This window comes from Verruconis gallopava (assembly GCF_000836295.1).
Source record: "Verruconis gallopava strain CBS 43764 unplaced genomic scaffold supercont1.1, whole genome shotgun sequence".
Lineage (NCBI taxonomy): Eukaryota > Fungi > Ascomycota > Dothideomycetes > Venturiales > Sympoventuriaceae > Verruconis > Verruconis gallopava.
In genome coordinates, this window is record NW_015622137.1 from 1,148,415 (window position 1) to 1,165,565 (window position 17,151).

The window sequence follows — 17,151 nt, forward strand, 5'->3', positions numbered from 1 at the left end:
TCAAGAAATTTATGGGACTGGCGAGTTGGTTGGTGAGCCAGGTTAGGCAAAGGGTCCAGATACCTTACCGGAGGCAGTCGGTGAACAAGAACAGCAGGGTTTCGCCGTGGCCATCGGAACAGACCTCCGACATGTGTGCGACGACCAAGGAGATGTAAAATCAGCCATTGGTTTACATGCATTCACGATTGGATGTTGATAACTGTTGGCATGAACGGCAGGCCACTACGCACGACGTACCTATGTTTTCCGAGCGTTTACTTTGGAGTAAGCTTCAGATTTTTGTTGTGGGAAAGTATCTACATATGTCTATACATGCCTCAAGCGACTTTAAACCCTTGTTACTCTGGGAAAGACAGTGTCCCCAGCGCCTCATCCATCTCGCGTGATTAATCGCAAGCCTGTATATTGCTTGCTAAAACGCAGCATTTGAATTCCCACGGTGTTTCCAAATGCCGTCCAACCCGAGTCTTTCTCTGCTACAAGCCAAGTGTCTTGATACAGGCATTGACGGTGCAGTGTAATCGGCGGCTCGCATACGAACTTCTCCATCGGACCATCCACCCATCAGAATAAAACCAAAAATACGGACCCTCCTTCTACAACTCGCAGAGCTGATGTCGTGGTAGTCCCGGTAGAGCGAATGTTCTTGAGCTTCGTGATCTGACGCAGTTTGGGTGATACAATGCAAAAATGCTGCCCCGCTAGCCTGTGGAAAGGAACGACATGAAAAAGAAAAATGTTACAATGGCTTTTCCTGCGTGGAACATGTGTCGAACGCTGTTATTAAGATGTGAGGAGGGGGACCATCGAATAAAAGGAAAACATAGTCAAAAAGAGAAGAAACCATTCACGGCGGTTTCTCCTTATTCCCGTAAAACAAACCGTGGGAACGGAAATAAAACGCGAAGCACTCCCCGTTCCATACTTTCAACGCCGCCCAATGGACCCCTCCCAAAATATGTAAAAAAATCGCGTCAGTGAACAGAAACCTTGAGAGATGGCACTCTGTTCTTCTGGGGGAAAGCGTGTACGATTCGCTTTGCCACGTCTCTTTCTAATAAAAAATCGAAAAGCAGCAGTTCAATGCGCGATGTCAGGGATGGACTGAAGAACATCGATCGCCCGCATTACGTCGTGTCGGATCGATAGCCGTTTATATACAGAAAGGAAAATGGATGATTTCTTTTCGGTGTGTACGAAGTGTAGAGCTCGCGTGTTCGGAAAAAAAAGTCCGGAAGAATATATTAGGTTGTTCGTGAGCTCGGTCCGTTCATTCCGTCGGGCCTCGTTCCCACTTGATAGGGTGGAAAAGTGTCGATCGTAGGCACATGCGACCGGACTGCGTGAGTTCGTGCCAACTGCCGCCTTCTTTGTTTTCTCTGTAGCCGAACCAGCGTCTCCATAGAGCTCCCGAAAAGCCAGAATTGTAGTAAAAAGTGCTTCCAAGCTGGTTGTGCTCGCCCCAGCCGAAGACACTGTCCTCTGGTCTCTTGGGACGGTTGAAGATTTGGTCCATGTAGTCCAGCGGCCACAGGCGATCGAAGTAAACAGGGTGAGGGATGTAAGCAGCTTTCAGGCCATGGTGGAGCGCAATGGTCGGTGGCCACATCTCTGGGAACATTGTGTGACGCATCTTGTAGGTCTCTGCATGCGCAAGATCCAGGAGTCGTTTCGACAGACGGGCAACGGTGATGATCGCAACACGTCTTGGAGGGATGGGATGGGCCTTGCTGAAGCCGTCAACGTCATTGCGGAACACCCAGTTTGTCTTCGAGGGGTCAAACAATGGGTTGAAGGAAAGATAGTCGGCCTCTTCTCCCACTCCCCACTCGTAGTTGTCTTCGAGATACGAGTGTGGCGGGGTGGTCCCGTTCGGGTGATCAAGCATGCCGGAGTTGGGGAAGTTCACAGGTCCCCAGATTGGACCATCCGGATCCAAGAAGGTTTCTTCTTCGACGGCCTTGGCGAAGTCGGCCCACGAGCCATGATAGTCTGGAATGTAGTAACGCGCGCTTCTCTCCCACAGACCCTTGCGTGGCTGCGCCTTAGCCCATTCGGTGATCTTCTTGTTGAACTCATAGTAATGACCGGTGAAGCGAAGATCCATTTCCCAATTCCAGTAGAAGTCGTACTCTGGATGCTGCTGAGCGAACCAGAAGAGCGGAAGATGAGCGCCCCGGTACACGCCGTGGATTGGCTGACCGGACGGATTCTCGAAGTTGTCTGGGAACGGAGCTGGGTAGTAAAGTCTCATGAGGTTTTCGGACCACAAGGTCGTGATGCTCCAGAATTCTTCAGGAACATTCTCTTCGAGCGTCTTTTGGTACACCTCACGATCTGTCCAGATGGGAATGCTATCATCACGAACCTGGACGAGCAGGTGAACATCGTATTCGCCACCGGTCTTCAGACTCAGTTCAGAGATCATGGCCCGGATGGTCAAGAGTTGATGATCGTCATACTTGTAACCAGTGTAGGATCGAAGGATGTAAGCTTGACGAGGAACTTTCTTCTTTGGTCTCCAGTTAGCACGGTCGTTCCTGTCCCTTGGCGCCTTCTCGTCCTCGAAACGTCGCTTGTTCTTCTTGTAGCAGGCTTCCTGCGCCATCCCCCAGTCGACCTGTTTCCAGTCGACCTTTTGGAAGGAATTGAAGACCTTGTCGGTACCGGCCTTCTCCGACTTCTCGGCCAAGCCAAGGCCGCCCTCTTCGGGATCGTAGCCGTAGCCGTAAGGACCGAAGCGGCCGAAGCGGTCCCAGCAGACGTCATCTCTGAGACCGAGAAGTTCATATGAGCCGAATGAAGGCCTGCTCATGTTCTGAGGGATACCAGGGTATGCGAAGACATCGGGGACCTTGACAGTTCCAGCCTCATCTAGGAAGCATTCCTTGACCTCAAAGTGGGTCCTGCGGTACTCGTCGGAATCGTACTCAGAATATGGGTTGAACGGAAAGGGGTCAAGGGGAGGTGGGGTGTTTGGTTTGCCCAGCAGCGGCGCCTCAACGGTGATGTTGTCCCACATCAGAGACTGCTCGTCCGTCAACTTGGACTTTGGCACGAGGGTCGAGATGCCGTTGTAGTAACCGTTCATCCTGCCACAGTGTAAGCGCGCAACTCATGCGTCTCGGCAGCTGGAGCAACGGTAGGGGTTGAAGAGGAACGAGGCTTTGCTACGCATACACTCACCTAGGGAACTTCTCCCACGGGTAGGCCTGCTTGGGAGCTGGCTTGGGCTTCTGCTTCGCCTTGTCGTGATACTTGGAGCCGCCGGCGACGAGCAAGCCGACGCACAGGATCGAGGCCATGATCAGGGCGAGGAGGCGCGAGAGAGACATTTTCGGCACGCTGAAAGGGAAGCGTTCGCCTCCAGGACTTGGGGATCGCCATCGGTACTTCTTGAGAGATAAGGTGGAGTAGGGAGAGCCAGCATTGCTCTCGTAGCCGGGAAGCTGCTCGTACTTGAAGTTCGTCTTGATGGGCAGCAGCTTGAGTGGGTTCAGCGACGCAACCCGAGCCAATGCGCCTCGCATTGTATCCATTCACGTGTCTCACGATATCATGTAGCGGCTCTCGACTCGGGGGGGTGGAAGAGTCTGGTGGCGGCGTGGGAAGGTGACAGGTAGCAGACAGGGGGAAAGAAAGGTGCTCGACTGCGGCTGAGAGAACGAGAGGGACGGTGAGGGCGAGTGCGGGTGTGTGTGAATGTGTGTGAGCGAGTACGGACGTGCGTTGTGTGAGGTCGCGGCGCGTCGTCGGAGGCCAGATAAGGGCGAGGCAGATTAAATTACGGGAAGGAGCACCAGGCGAGCGGAGAGTAGCCCCAAGGGAAGGAGCCACCGAGCAATCGTGTCAAACGAATGTGAGTCGACGGTCGCACACTGAAGAGGGAGAACAGCAGGATGGGGAGAGAAGAGGGAGACGTGGAGGAGAGCGAGAATTGGAAGGAATCGACCGACGGCACGGCCAGGACGAAGGAGGGAGGCGTTTTTTTCTTTGATCGGCTTTCCAGGCTGGGAGCAGAAAATCGGCTAAGGATGGGGCTAACGGAGGACAGGAGTGCGCTCTCAGAAACGTGGGATCATTGGACCGGGCCCGACGCGCACTTGGGCTTGGCTGCGCTCGTCCTGGTGGGCCAGCCGGGCCAGTGCTAGTGCTTAACTCGACGCTAGACGGGTGGACCTCCCGTCAAACTCGGTTAAGATCTCAAGTGTGCTGGAATGTGTTCTTGTTGTCGCCATCGCCCAGGGGAGGGAGGGAGTGGGAACGACGGGGGGAGGCGCACGGCGTTCGAGTAGTCTGGCGCATGCACCCGCGCCCGCACGCCCATCACCACGCACACAGAACCATAGACACACATGGACACACGTCCGCATGTCCAGCCGGATTCTGCACACACACAAGTTCAAAGGGCGGGAGTGCGCAGACAACGCCCCCGGCCTCCCCAGCGAGTGATGGTACCGGCGCAAGTGCCGGCGGCAACCGAGGTCGAGCTGGTCCCCGTCCGCCCTCCTCCCTCTTGCGCCCTCCCCCCATCGGCACCAGCACGCCTGCCCGAGCATGGGGCGGAGAGCGGGTGGATGGCCAGCACCCAATTTGCAGCGCCCGTACCCAGCTCGGCCCGTCTTCTCGACTGAGCTACACGCGATGGTAAGGACGAAAAAAATGCATTTCTCGTCGCCCGCAAACCGCTGCTACTGGCTGGTTGCCTGAGCTTGTCAACGGACTGGCTGATGACTGACCACTTCGCTTGACTGGCCCTGAGTGACCTGAGCGACTTGGCCGACTGCCCGGCTGACGCGCAAGGCTGTGGACGGTCGCCAACGAAACGAAAAACAGAAGAGCGAACGGAAGAAAGATGGGAAGGCGAGTTTCTCAGCGTCGCGCGTTTCCACCGGATTCTGCTCGCACGCACCCGGCCAGTGGCAGTCCCTTCGCTGCCCACCACCACCGAAACCCACCAACCGTGGGCTGCGCGCCGTGAGCTGACCCCTTGGCGGACGCGCGTATCGTGGCCTCCTCGCCGCGGAATGTGCTCGCAAATCTCGCCAGCGCACACGCACACAACCAACCCAGTACAGGCCTGCGTCGCCACCGGTTCTTTGCGCTTTCATCATCTTCACGTCTTCTCGGCATCCTGTCTGCGGTCGACGCCCCAGCACTGCGCTTCGTCATGCATGAACTCCTCGTCCACCCTTGCTGCAGTCTAGTCCAGTCCAGTCCAGTACACTACAGTACACCACAGTACAGTACTGTGCCCATTCTTGCTCGTGCGCCTCCGTTCTCCTTATTTTCTTTTACCTTTTCTTCTTCCGGGCATAGGGTGCTTCTCAAATCTCCCGTCGTGTGCAGCTCAAAAGAACCTACGCAATCATCCGACCTCGCGTTCTTACGTAGTCACCAAGTGTTCTGCCATGTTCTGGAGCAGCAGAGATCACAAAGCGCTGACTGTAGACCGAAGAGAGACCCGGTCATAAGGAACGGTCGATTCGTTGTCTCGCTTTCTTGGCACGAACGCATAACGCAAACAATTTTCAATGAATTCTGCTTCGTTCAGGCCTCCAAAACCGGGCTCCACCGATGGTGATCATGCAGCGGTGGTCCACGAACTTACTCGTCATTCCAAAACGTCACGTTTCTCTGCTGGCACACTCTTATCTGGCTTGCTCGCAAACAAGGTCTTGTCTCGCGGTGGAGTCTGCGTGGTAGCTTAGTCTTTCCAGACACGCTAGCTCTCAGCCCTTCTATCGATCCATGTTTTGTACTTGTATTGTCTGCGTCTTCGGCCTACCACAGTATGCATGCTCTTCGCAAAAGCACCCATCACTTGCCCCAGCCAAGCCTCCGTCGTCATGGGCCAACCCGACGAATCAGCGCGCTGCTTTCGCCATGCAAACACTGCAGCTTGCCGACTTGATTAAGAGCCAGACTGCATGGGCCTGGACTGGCATGTACTTCGCCTTTGGTGGCGTGCAGCACATTCCTGTTCTTCGTCGCTCAGTCAACGATCGTGGGGCTGTGGATTTTTACCTTTTTTTTTGGGTTACGATAGCCACGCCTCCCCCATCTTAGAAACGCTCTGGCTGTGGACGACTCTCGTCAGTCTTCGACGTTTCAACCACAGATCAGCGGATCCAGACACGTCGCCACTGCCTCAAGCTAGACGAGGACCAGACCTGTGCGGCACGGCGGAGTGGCCCGCCCAGCCACGCAGTTTCGAACCCAAAGCAACGAAGCCCGAAGAACGAAACACTGTGATGATAGCAATAACGATATAAACCAAAAAAGAAACATTGATACTAACAGTTGCGAAAGCGAGCCCACGAGGCCCCGCCGAGCCACCAAGACGCATCCCGGTAGCGATCGTCATGTTGCTCGCTTCGGCAAAGTCACCTAGTACTCGCAAAGTTCCGGTTGAGAGCTCTTCGGGTGCAAAAATGCCGTTGCTACACTTCTGACGAATCGTGACAGCATTTCCTGCGGAAAATCCATCTAACGTTATCAAGTGCCTTGATTGCGTATTACCAGAACGTGCATCACTCAACATAGCGTAGGAACTACTCCGCGCTGCAGTAGCTGATCTGCTTGGACCCGCCCTAGCGCGTTTCTGGCCGTGCAGGCCGTACGTTACCTGCTTGCACGGTTCCAAGCTCATGCATTCCCAACTTGAACATTGCCATTTTGGGACGCGAGGCGCAAGAGACACAAGACTGTGCGTGCATTTTGTGTGCGAGTGTGCGAAGGAAGACGACGCATGGCCGTCCGATCGTCCTGTCGAAGGACTCAGAGCATGTCTTCACGGTTTCAGCGACCCACGTCGCACCGTCCTCTACTCTCGCTTTTCTCTCTATTCTATCTTTTTTTCTGAAACGCATCGTGGAGTAAAAACTAGCGCTAGCCGCAAAGCTCGTGCTAAGCTGCTTGTGCTGTACAAGCAATGGCTACGGAACGCCACGTCACGGGATATTCATTTTTGGACCGCAATAAATGAGTAGAAAGGGCCCATGCCCGAGGTCCCCACCCTGGATCTCATAATATGCCGCTACATGGGGTGCATGCACTGATTTTCATTGCTTCATACTTGCCTAATTATTCTTCATTTACAATCCGCGACTCTTTTGCATCCTTTCCGTGCGCCGGTTCGTTCGGCAATCTGCCCACACTCGCATTTGCAACATTCCTCCTCGAGCCTCCTCCCCACACCAACGGAACACATACAAATCACCAACACCCTCTCCCCTTTTCGCCCTCAGATCTCCCCGTCCTTGAGAAAGTCCTCTCCATGTGCATTCTGTGGAAGGCCGTGCGTTTGGTGCTTCGTGCCAGGCCCTTCGGAGCCAAGCTGGAAGGCGTGCCGAGGCTAGTTTATATCAATCTGACCTTTAGGGAAAAAAGGATACAATGAAGGACTTTCGTCGGATCCGCATGGGTGCAGAGGCGCTTGTGCGGGCGCGTGCCCTTTTCCACCTTCGGGAATTCCTCCCTGACCTTGCCCATGGGGTCGATACGTGCCGCGTCTACAGCCTCATCGTCAAGACCTTGGAGAGCATCTGTATCGGCTTCTTTCCTTCACATCCAGCCGCTACGGGGCTCGGCCTGGGAGCTTGCGTTGACATCGTCTCGGCGGAGAGATCCTGTCGTCTGTGTGCGGAGCAGGGTGTTGGTATTTCTCTGTTGAGAAAGGTTGTCTCTGCCACGCACATGCAGTTGAAAGCCATGTATAGAGAGCTAGGAACGGCTCGTGAGAACAATCTAGAACGACGCACCGAATGTTGCGGCGACTCATGCGCGTCAAGGGCGAGACGGAAAGTTAGCCACGTGCGTCTGCACGAATGCAGATGCCCAAACACGCCATGCCGTCGTCAGGAACGCTTCATCTTACCTGCGTCTGTCGAAAGAAATGAATTTGAACAAAAAAAATTTTTTCAAAAAAGAAGGAACTGGACTCGATCAAGTCTCTCTATTCCCGGACCAAGGAAAGGGAAAAGCCAGAAGCCATACCGAGGCTAGACTTTGCACTTCCACAGGAGGCTTTTGGCCAATGTACGAAGTACGTCTCTGTACATAATGTAAAGAAAAATTGCAAAAAGAGAAATACGAACCACGCTTACCGTGCCCGCTCAAGGCAGTGATACGGGTTTGATCGATGACCGGGCTCCACCGGCGACGACCACGGTCGGAACGACGCCAGCTGGAGCGTTACGTTTTGAGCTCCGCGTCCAAAAAAAAAGGCGAGATCTTCATCCAGGGAAGGGCATCTTCGTCGCTGGCCGTCGCTGCATCCGCTCGACTGTTAGCAGGCCACACAGAGGTTCGACGGCCGCCGTGGATAAAGGGAGAAGCCGCGCCGAAAAGGGGAACAATCGCAACGCAACGATCCCCCGCTCGTTGCCCTCGATTTCTCCTCGTCCTCGAATCGTCCTCTGCCTCAAAACCCCCGCGGTCGCACCAGGCGCCGTCCTTCCGTGTACACGTTGGCAAACGCTTTCGTCCAAACCTTTTTTATTTTTTATTCCTTTTTTTTTTTAAAAAAAAAAAGGGAAAGATCCGCGTGATGCTTCCGATCCTGTGGGAACGAACTTGACGTCAACGTGCTTCGCAACGCAAACGTTCTACATTTCCTTTCCTCTTCCCCCCCCCCCCCCCCCCAAAAGGGGGCGACATCACATCCATTCTAACCCTCTTCCCCTCAGGGGATTCCCTTCAGGATCACAGTCGAGTCAATGATTCGGCAATCTGAAGATTCAAGACGTGAGGCAGAAGAAGAAGAAGAAACAACCTGCGTGTGTGTGGGTGGTCGTGGAGACACATCATCTCTGAACAAAGAGCGGCGGCACGTTGCCTTTGCCGCCGGTTCTTCCCCTCGTTGTAGCATAATCCCCCACTGCCACGGGGCTCGGTAGGCTTGCCGCAAGGTCGCTTCTGGTGTCGCTCACTCAGCCCGTGGACGGCGACCGAGTGTAGACCCGTACAGCTTGTAGCCCGTATTGCTGTGGCACATCGCACAGGCTGGATCGCAAAGTGCGGGGCGAAGGAACGAAACAAACAATGAAGTAAGTAGAATGATGATGATAATTTAAAAAAAAAAAAAAAAAGGAAGACGGCTCCATTCATTCTCTCTCTTCCGTGTGGAATGTATTCGTCTCTCGCTGCCTAGGTATTCCTTTCATATTTACTTGCCAGCGGCTGACGCGTCGCCGCCTACAAATCCGGGTAACCGCATAAATCCCAAACTCCTGCCGTGTAGTCAAAGTTGGGTCGCGCTGGTACAAAAACGACAAAAAGTTATCCTTGATCACGCTTGGAAAGGGTGTCCTTTCCAAAAAGAAAAAAAAAAAAAAAAGAAAAGTACAAAGAGTACAAAAAGAGATGTGCCACATTCAATGAATACCATGCTGTATCTCACCCTTTCGCTTTCCCCACCCGCGCAGATGCCGAAATCTCTTGTCCGATGCTGTTCGATTTCAGGCAGAAAGGTACAGCTTGATGGCCTTATGTATACCTCGTCTGCAGACGGGACAGTCCCTGACCTCTCTGGAACATTCCTTGCACGCGACTACGTGGCCGCAGTCGACGAAGACCATGTCGGCCTCGTTGTACCAGCAGATCCTGCAGCAGCGGCCCTCGTCCTGGGCCATCTTCCAGTACGTGATGCCCTCACCGTGCTTCTTGCCATCCTTCCACCCGCCGACGTATTTGTTGCCGGTCTCGAGCTCGACGCTGGTTCCCTGGCCGTCCTGGAGATCTTGGACCCATTGACCTTCGTACGTGTCGCCGTTCGCGTAGATCATGGAGCCGTACCCGTGTCTTTTCCCCATGACGAAGCTGCCCGTGTACGAGTTGGAATGATGGTCGATCTTCCGGCCCTGCCCGTGCGGTATGTGGTACCGCATGTCGCCTTCGTAGAATTCGGCCGAGAAGTAGTCCATCTTGAACCTGCCATTTGCTGTGTGACGGAAGGTACGTTCTTCATTTAGAGCGCGCAGGTAGGCATCAGGATCGGTGAAGAGACCTCGAGATGCTAGCGCCTCTTTCTCCGCATCCTTCAGCTCGAATTGCGCGACGATGATGCTTCCGTTGGTCAAATCCTCTTGCGAGAAGTCGCGGTGGGTATGCAATTTGCGGGCTGAGCTGATATCGGTCTCTTCGTAGAACTGCAGCCGCTTCTCGTTCTTGTCCACCCCCATGATCTTGTAGATCGTCTTGTCTACGCGCGAGCGACGTTCCACGAAGTAGCTGCCGTATGCCTTCAACTTCTGCGTTTTGGGATCAAAGGTCTTCAAGAAGAAGTAAATTTGATCTGCAACTGGTGGAACAGCCACGTGTATGGGAGGAGGAAGATTGACGACGGGCAAGCCGGTGCTGCGATCGATTGTTATTGTGTCTGGAAGATCACCCGACGGCATCGAAGGCAGCGCGGAGACATCGCCCATGTCTGCGTCCACGTTGAGAAGCAAAGGCGACGGATCTGCTGCGGTACCAGGAGGCGCGAGGGGCAGCGCATTGTCCAAGGGCGCTTCCACATGTTCACTTTGATCCGGCATTACCGTCCCTTCCATGGGTGTGTCTTCCGATGCTGCTGCAGACACCACCGGAGGACGATTTAGGGCCGATTCAAGGTCTGCGACGATGGTGCTGGATGTCGAGTTCGCGGTCATGCTTGGTGCTTCTTGATTGGACGAGGGCCCATCTGCTGATGAGACATCTCTGGAGCCTGCTTGCAGCGTTTTGTGGGACGGAGGCTGAGGTGGTAGGTCCTTCTCGTCGACGACATGAAGCCAGAGACGACGTTCCGGTGCACGAAGAACCAACTCGTCCACTGTCCAGTTGATGTCTGAATTTGTATTTCCACCGGAAATATCCTTCCTGCCCGTGGTGATCAAGTTGGGTCGCCACAGCGTCCCGTCCAGCGAGCCTATGATCCAGACTTTGCACTGATGGGGAGATTTGACACCCTCAACCGCAGCTGCAATCTGGTTCCTCGCCTCGACAGCGTCTGCCTGTCCGCTGAGGACGACCTTGAAAACATGCGGAGAGTTGTTCCACTTGGAATCATACAAGTCGATCGTGCCAGGGCCCTCGTACCCCTCGAAAGCTTTGGAGCTGATCACAGAGAACTCGTAGTCCTTCGCCTCCGCCTTAGGTATGTCCCTCGTCTTGGCTTTGTCCGTACTCTCGGCGGCAGCCAAATTCGCAATTATGGCACCGGGTACCTCGAAGGAACTGCCGCAAGCCACGTCATGCGCTAACGCGCGTTCGTGCTTGACGTCTTCGACGAGCCAATCCGGAACATTCCACTCTGGCTCATTCTCAACGTTGAAGGCCCATTCGGCGACATCACCACGGACATATGTCACAACGTACGCCACGTGAGCCTGTTCATTGTTCGGGTGCTTCGGGTTTGTACCTTCGTGATCAGTGACAGCAAGCTTGCGCGTAAGGCACATGACCTTGTTGTCGTCCTTGTTATCGGTATACATGTACCACTTGCCTTTGGGCCCGTCAGGGCGCATGACTGAATGGTAGTAGCCAGACTGAGCGTGCTCCTTGTGCACGATGAAGCCGAACAGTCTGTACTCTTGTCCACATACAACCACGCTTTCATCCAAGGACAGTCTCTCGGACAGCTTATGCCATGCTCGCTTCTTCTCATCGAACACGTATCGCTCCAGCTCCAGGGTCAACACTTCTGGGGGGTCAGAGTTGACGTCTACTAGGTTGCTTGTCTTGTCGATGGCCTTTTGCATGGTTTCAGAGCCCTTCACAGGGACCTTGTAGCACGGGACCCCCGTCATGCGATTGCGCATGGGACCGAAAAGTTGGGCCAAACGGTTCTCGTGCGGTGTGCCTCGCAGTTCTTCTTCCAGTTTCGAGCGTATAATCTCCCAGATCTCTATCGTGTCATATTTGTCGGTTGTCTTGTCCATCGCGTACCATTCAAAGGCGTCCAGAAGATCCTCAAGCGCAAAGGGCCCATTGCCAACGCCCTCCGGTCGTGTTCGAAGGCAGTATAGGATCTTCTGTAGAGCGAGGAGCATTGGTTTCGGGCGCTCTCTCGACTCTGTGACTGGGTTTGGGGCCTTGGCCTCGTAGAGAAGTTGTCTGAACGGCATCAGGAGTAGCCAAGTCGAGATGGCAGAGATCACGTTGCCGCCCGACATGCCGAACCCGCGGCTCGAGATACCCTGCAGTCCTGTGATCATCAGGCTGTCGTATGGGTTTTCGCGATTCGAGCGCTCCCACAAGCAGCCCGTGTCGTCGTTGATCAGGCGAATGTGCGTCACGAACGCAAGCTTGTCATTTCTGTAGATGGCCTGGCGTTGCTGACGGCGTCGGATTGCCGCGTCTGCCTTCGAGAAGCCGAAATGGGGAGTTCCGTGATCCGGCGCGCCTGGGCAGAACCGATGCGAAAACGTCATGTGGTAGTGCGTGCGTGGCTCCTCGGGGTTGTACATGATGATCGAAAACTGAGCGGCAACGCTGGGTCGTTTCGGGATGCGTTTTGGATCCAGCAGAGGGAGCGGCGTGTGCTGCCATTCCTGCTTGGGCTCCTGTCTAGAAGATGACGAAGAAGCGTCGGCCTGAGCGTCTGTTGTCGAGCTTTCTTTGCTCTTTGCCGTCTTGTTCCTCTCCTTGCTCTTCTTCTTCCTCGGCTTTGGAAGCAACTCGTGTGGCTTCGAAGGCTTAAGCTCCGCCATCGTGTCACATGAGAGAAACACACTGAGATATCGAGACTCGTTTATGCTGTTCGGGTACAGCTTCAGCCGGAACCTGTAGTCGCCGATCTGGACGCTCTCGGACTCGAGGAGGAGCTCCAAGTTCGGCTCCTCCCTCGTCCCGTTCAGCCTTTCGATGGTCCAGCGGATGCTGCCGCTGGGACCTGGCGTGTATTCGGGGTCGTGAAGAGGGGCGAAGGTGCGCCTCCTCCAGTATTCGTCTGCTTCCTGTCAGCGTCTTCAGCTAGGTCTTGCTGGACAAATGACGCACCGTCCAAAGCGCTGTGCTCAGTCATCGCCTCGATCTCTTTCAGCTCGTCCTCGTCCGGCACTGAGGTATCTTCGATGATCTCATGCCATTGAAGTGGATCCTCCTCACTTGACACCGACGAACTGTCGTCGTCCTCTTCGTTGCCCGTCATTGGTGGAGGCAGGCTCGCAGATGCCGGAGCGGAGGGTGGTTGCGACGGTTCGATTGCAACCGCGTCGTCTTCGGCGACGCCGTGGCGAGGAGTGTGCGGTGATTCCAAATGCGGCGGTGAGTCTCCTCTTGCCGCCAGCGCTGCTGAAGCCGTGGGGGGATCGTTATCGTGTGGGCCTGGTGTAGACCGGGCCTGCTGCAGGCCTGGCTGAGAGGGCTGGTCCTCTGGCTGCGGCGACGAGTCCGGTGTGGTGTCCATGGCGTCGTCCAACGCGTCTTCCACTACGGCATCTCGATCGCTGTTTGAATTTCCGAGACCAGCCTCTCCAAGCGCCGCCTGGGCGGCCTCCCCGCCATCCTCCATCGTATGATCTTGCCGGTCGTGGTTCTGTGCAGGCAGCGTGATGGATGTGGTCATATCAGTGTCTTCTGGTTCCTCCATGGCGAGAGGAGGTGGGCTGGCTGGTGTCTGGGTGTGGAGGGGCGAGCGAGGCGAGAAGGGTGGGCTTCCGAACAGTAACGGAGGAGGCTCTGCGTTGCTGAAGCTCGCGGTTGCGCTCATAGCGGGGCTATGGAAGAGTGACCGTGAGATTCACGAGGACTTGGTGAGTGAGTGAGTGAGTGTGAGTGTGTGTGTGTGCGTGTGTGCGTGTGTGCGTGCGGAAGGGATGAGGATGGCGCAGGCGGGCCTCGAGTAGATATGGCGCACCGCGTTGGTTCGGTGGTCGTGCAACAGGCGGTGCGGATAGGCGGACGAGAAGGCTGAGGGTCTTGGGTGAGGACGAAAGCGATGGCGAGACAGACACGCGGGGGGGGGGGTAACGGAGATGGCCCAGCGAGAGAGCGGGTGGAGGGAAGAAGAAGAGGAGGGTTCGGAGTCAGAGAAGGGAGAAGCCAGGCGACCAGAATCTGGAGCGGACTGCTTGATTTTATCGATTTATGTTTTTCCTGAGGCGACTGCCTTGCTATACGGGCGTCAACGAGCTGGCCGCGCTGATCGAAGGCCGCCTGGCGATGGCCGGGGGCGGGCGTGCGTTGAGTCTAGCACGGGGCCGCTAAGCCCGTTCGGGGACACCTCAGCGCTGGCTCCAGCGGGCCTCTGCTGGCCCCATCGCGGTCCCCCCAGCGCTGGTGCCGCCGATCGTTCCGCCTCACCAGTCTGGCGCGCTGGAGTCGCTGGAGTCGCTGGAGTCGCTGGAGTCGCTGGAGTCGCTGGAGCCTGATGCCCGGCACAAGGCCAACCTGGACTCGCATCCGCGCGCCCGCCTGCGACTCCTCCGTCCTGTCGTCGGCTCCCAAGTGCCAGTCACAACCGCCCACGGCTGCCTGCACCACCTCCTCCACCCCCATTCGCGGCCCCTGGCCCTTGCTGCTGCTGCTGCTGTTGACTTGAGCCTCCAGGCTATCTCTCGCCTTTCACGAACGGCCTCTTCCCTGACGCTCTCGGGCCCGCCATGTTTGCACGACTCACCCTTTCTCCGTTCACCGCTTGACACGTCCCAGCCACGCATCCGTTCAAGCCGTTCTCAACAGCGCGCCCGTTGCTTTTTTGTCACCCACTGAGCTCGCTCTCGTTCGGGCTAAGCCGTTCCTGTCGTCGGGTCGTCGGGACTGCCCTTTCTCCTCGTGATCTGGCTGCATCCGTCCACTCTCTCGGCCTGCTCGTTGCGCGAACGGTGCTTTGTGCTTTGCCACCCAAGCGTGGCTCCTGTGCAATCATGTCAAGGCACAATGGTTGTGAAAGAGACGCAGACGAAACGGGGCATCGCAAACGCGGTCCACATGACGGCCGCAAAGGTGAGAAGCGTGGCCACTTCGTTGGCGTGTTTCTGCATCTGACTACTCCGTTCCAGCTCCACATAAACTCTTGCACATCGCTCCCCTTACCACGTCGTGGATTCTCTTGGCGTCCACAAGGCGCCATTCCACAACCCCCCCCCCCGTGCATGATCCCAGCGCAAGCTTCTTCTCTTGTACCTACATATGCGCATACAAATATGCATAGACATGTATTTGCCCACATACGCCTCGTCGTCCAACACATGACCTTCGAAACGTGAGCAGCCTCCGGTGGGCAATCTCCAGTGCACAACCTTTGCGCTGCCCGTGGACCTACGTCCCCCGGTTCATGAACTAGCTTTCTTCTCATCCACTCTGGCCCATGTGCCCGCAACGATGAGTGGGAAGGCAACCGTCGCCTCAGCATACACTTTCACACTCTCTCCGTCAATGCGGATCTTCCCCCAGCTGACTGCTTCGTCTGGCCGAGCGCCGGCATCGCTTCCATCAAACTCCTGCGCCGTGTTGACAAAGACCGCCCATTCCGCTCCGTTTCGCATCAGACACGCGTTCATGATGTGGTGCTTGACCAATCCTCCACCCAGAATCACGGCGCCTGCGGCCTTGGCCCGGACGGCCATCGTGTTGATCTTCCTTAGATCCTCGATCAAGTCGAAGCGTAGCTGGCCTGGCGATGTCTTGAACGTGTGGAAGTACATCATGTCGCCCAGACTTCCGTCCGTCAGTGCTGGGCAGAAGACGGGGATGTCATTCTTCCACGCCCAGTACGCCACGCTTCTCTCGTCGTTGATCTCCTTCCCCAGCCGGTGGATGATTTTGCTTGGTGTCCACGAAAACTCACCCTCGCTTCCCTTGGCGGCTTCCTGCTCCTCGTACATCTTGTCAAGGATGGGAATCACCCAGTCTTCGAAGGCGCAGTAGTTGTTGTTGGGTACAACAAGGTTGCCAATTCTGTTGATTCCCTTTTTGCGCAGTTCAGCGCCCTTGCTCGTGAAAGATCCAAGATACGTCGACGCGAGACATTTGATGAGATCTTCTTCGACGCCCCCGGCCGTGGTGACGACGGCAGACACGTGCTTATGCTGGACGAGGTAGCGCAGCGTGTCCCGAAGACCTGAAGATATCAGGTTCGACGTGTAGCCCAGGAATACGGTTGCTTTGTCTCCCGTCTCCCGGTCGCGCCATGATCTCTGCCAGTCTTCGTTAGGCACAAGACATCCCGCGGCGTGTCGTGAACGTATATAATTACCATCTCGTTAACGAGCTTGACGGCGTCCCCGATCGACGTGGCTTGAAAGCCCATAGTGGTCATGCTGTCGACCAACTCTGCTACTGTGATGTTTCGGTCCGCATACTGGTTGAAATCCACACCAGTTATCTCTCGCGCACCCTCCGTTGAAAATTCTGACGGTTTTAAGACGGCATCCTGAGCCCCATTCGGTGGCAGGCCGTTTTCAGATGCGGCCGCCATGATTTTGCGCCACGCGTCGTCTGCCGTCGCCGCTCAGCGTCTGCGGTGTGCTGTGTATGCCTCCGAGTGCCTTTGTTGAGCTCAGGCAGTCTGATCAGGCCGGGCAGCAAAGATGGGAGAATTTTTGAGAGCGCTGATTGGCGGCAGCGTTCTAGAAGAAGTGTGGAACCGATCGCTGTCCCGCATGGAAGCAAGGAACCCCTAAGCCACAAAGCAGCCATGGGGGGAATGGCCGTCCGCCCAGCAGACAATTCGAGGCGACGTGCCGTGTGCGGGCCTGCGACGAGTTGAAAAAAAGTGCTTCGCAGCGAGCCGGCTGCTCGACGCACTCGGCGGGCTGCCAACATCTTTGCACTCTGTTTTATCGATTGGCATCTGGGCGGAAGCGCACTAGGCAGGCCATGCATAGCCGATGCCGACTTTCAACGTGCATGCTCCACACGACCGCCCAGATTCCCCTTGCGCATTTTTGCTTCTTTCTCGACGCTCCCATCTCGGACAAAGTCCCAGGCTCAGGACCGGAGGCACGAATCAGAAATGACAGCAAAAGCCTATTCTCCGTCATCCCGCTGCTGGATGCAGGTCGATGTGTTGTCAGCGCCACACGGACCAAAGTCCAAACACGAGGGACATCGTAAGCTGCGGCTAGCCGTCCACTTCCCAGAGCCACACCCCCCGTACCAGATGAGGACTTTGTTCGGTCTTGGAACGGGGGACGACGCTGCCTCTCCCTCCTTGTAGAT

At 55.8% G+C, this 17,151-nt stretch overlaps 4 protein-coding genes across 4 annotated transcripts; 1 reads left to right on the forward strand and 3 right to left on the reverse strand.

The window, feature by feature from the left end:
* Positions 1-256: 256 nt before the first annotated feature.
* PV09_00433 (uncharacterized protein) lies at positions 257-3,983 on the reverse strand. Its single transcript, XM_016353172.1, has 2 exons — positions 3,190-3,983; positions 257-3,095 (listed from the first exon to the last, which is right to left on the reverse strand). Exons 1-2 carry the CDS (start codon positions 3,540-3,542, stop codon positions 1,274-1,276), a joined length of 2,175 nt encoding a protein of 724 aa, XP_016219429.1. The 5' UTR covers positions 3,543-3,983; the 3' UTR covers positions 257-1,273.
* A 3,097-nt stretch (positions 3,984-7,080) lies between these two features.
* PV09_00434 (uncharacterized protein) lies at positions 7,081-8,083 on the forward strand. The gene has a single exon (XM_016353173.1). The coding sequence runs from the start codon at positions 7,402-7,404 to the stop codon at positions 8,008-8,010; it is 609 nt and encodes a 202-aa protein (XP_016219430.1). The 5' UTR covers positions 7,081-7,401; the 3' UTR covers positions 8,011-8,083.
* Positions 8,084-9,343: 1,260 nt separating this feature from the next.
* PV09_00435 (uncharacterized protein) lies at positions 9,344-13,949 on the reverse strand. Its single transcript, XM_016353174.1, has 2 exons — positions 12,988-13,949; positions 9,344-12,937 (listed from the first exon to the last, which is right to left on the reverse strand). The coding sequence occupies exons 1-2, from the start codon at positions 13,697-13,699 to the stop codon at positions 9,465-9,467; spliced, it is 4,185 nt and encodes a 1,394-aa protein (XP_016219431.1). The 5' UTR covers positions 13,700-13,949; the 3' UTR covers positions 9,344-9,464.
* A 951-nt stretch (positions 13,950-14,900) lies between these two features.
* On the reverse strand, positions 14,901-16,701 carry PV09_00436 (deoxyhypusine synthase). The gene is made up of 2 exons (XM_016353175.1): positions 16,187-16,701; positions 14,901-16,127 (listed from the first exon to the last, which is right to left on the reverse strand). The coding sequence occupies exons 1-2, from the start codon at positions 16,406-16,408 to the stop codon at positions 15,264-15,266; spliced, it is 1,086 nt and encodes a 361-aa protein (XP_016219432.1). The 5' UTR covers positions 16,409-16,701; the 3' UTR covers positions 14,901-15,263.
* Positions 16,702-17,151: the final 450 nt, after the last annotated feature.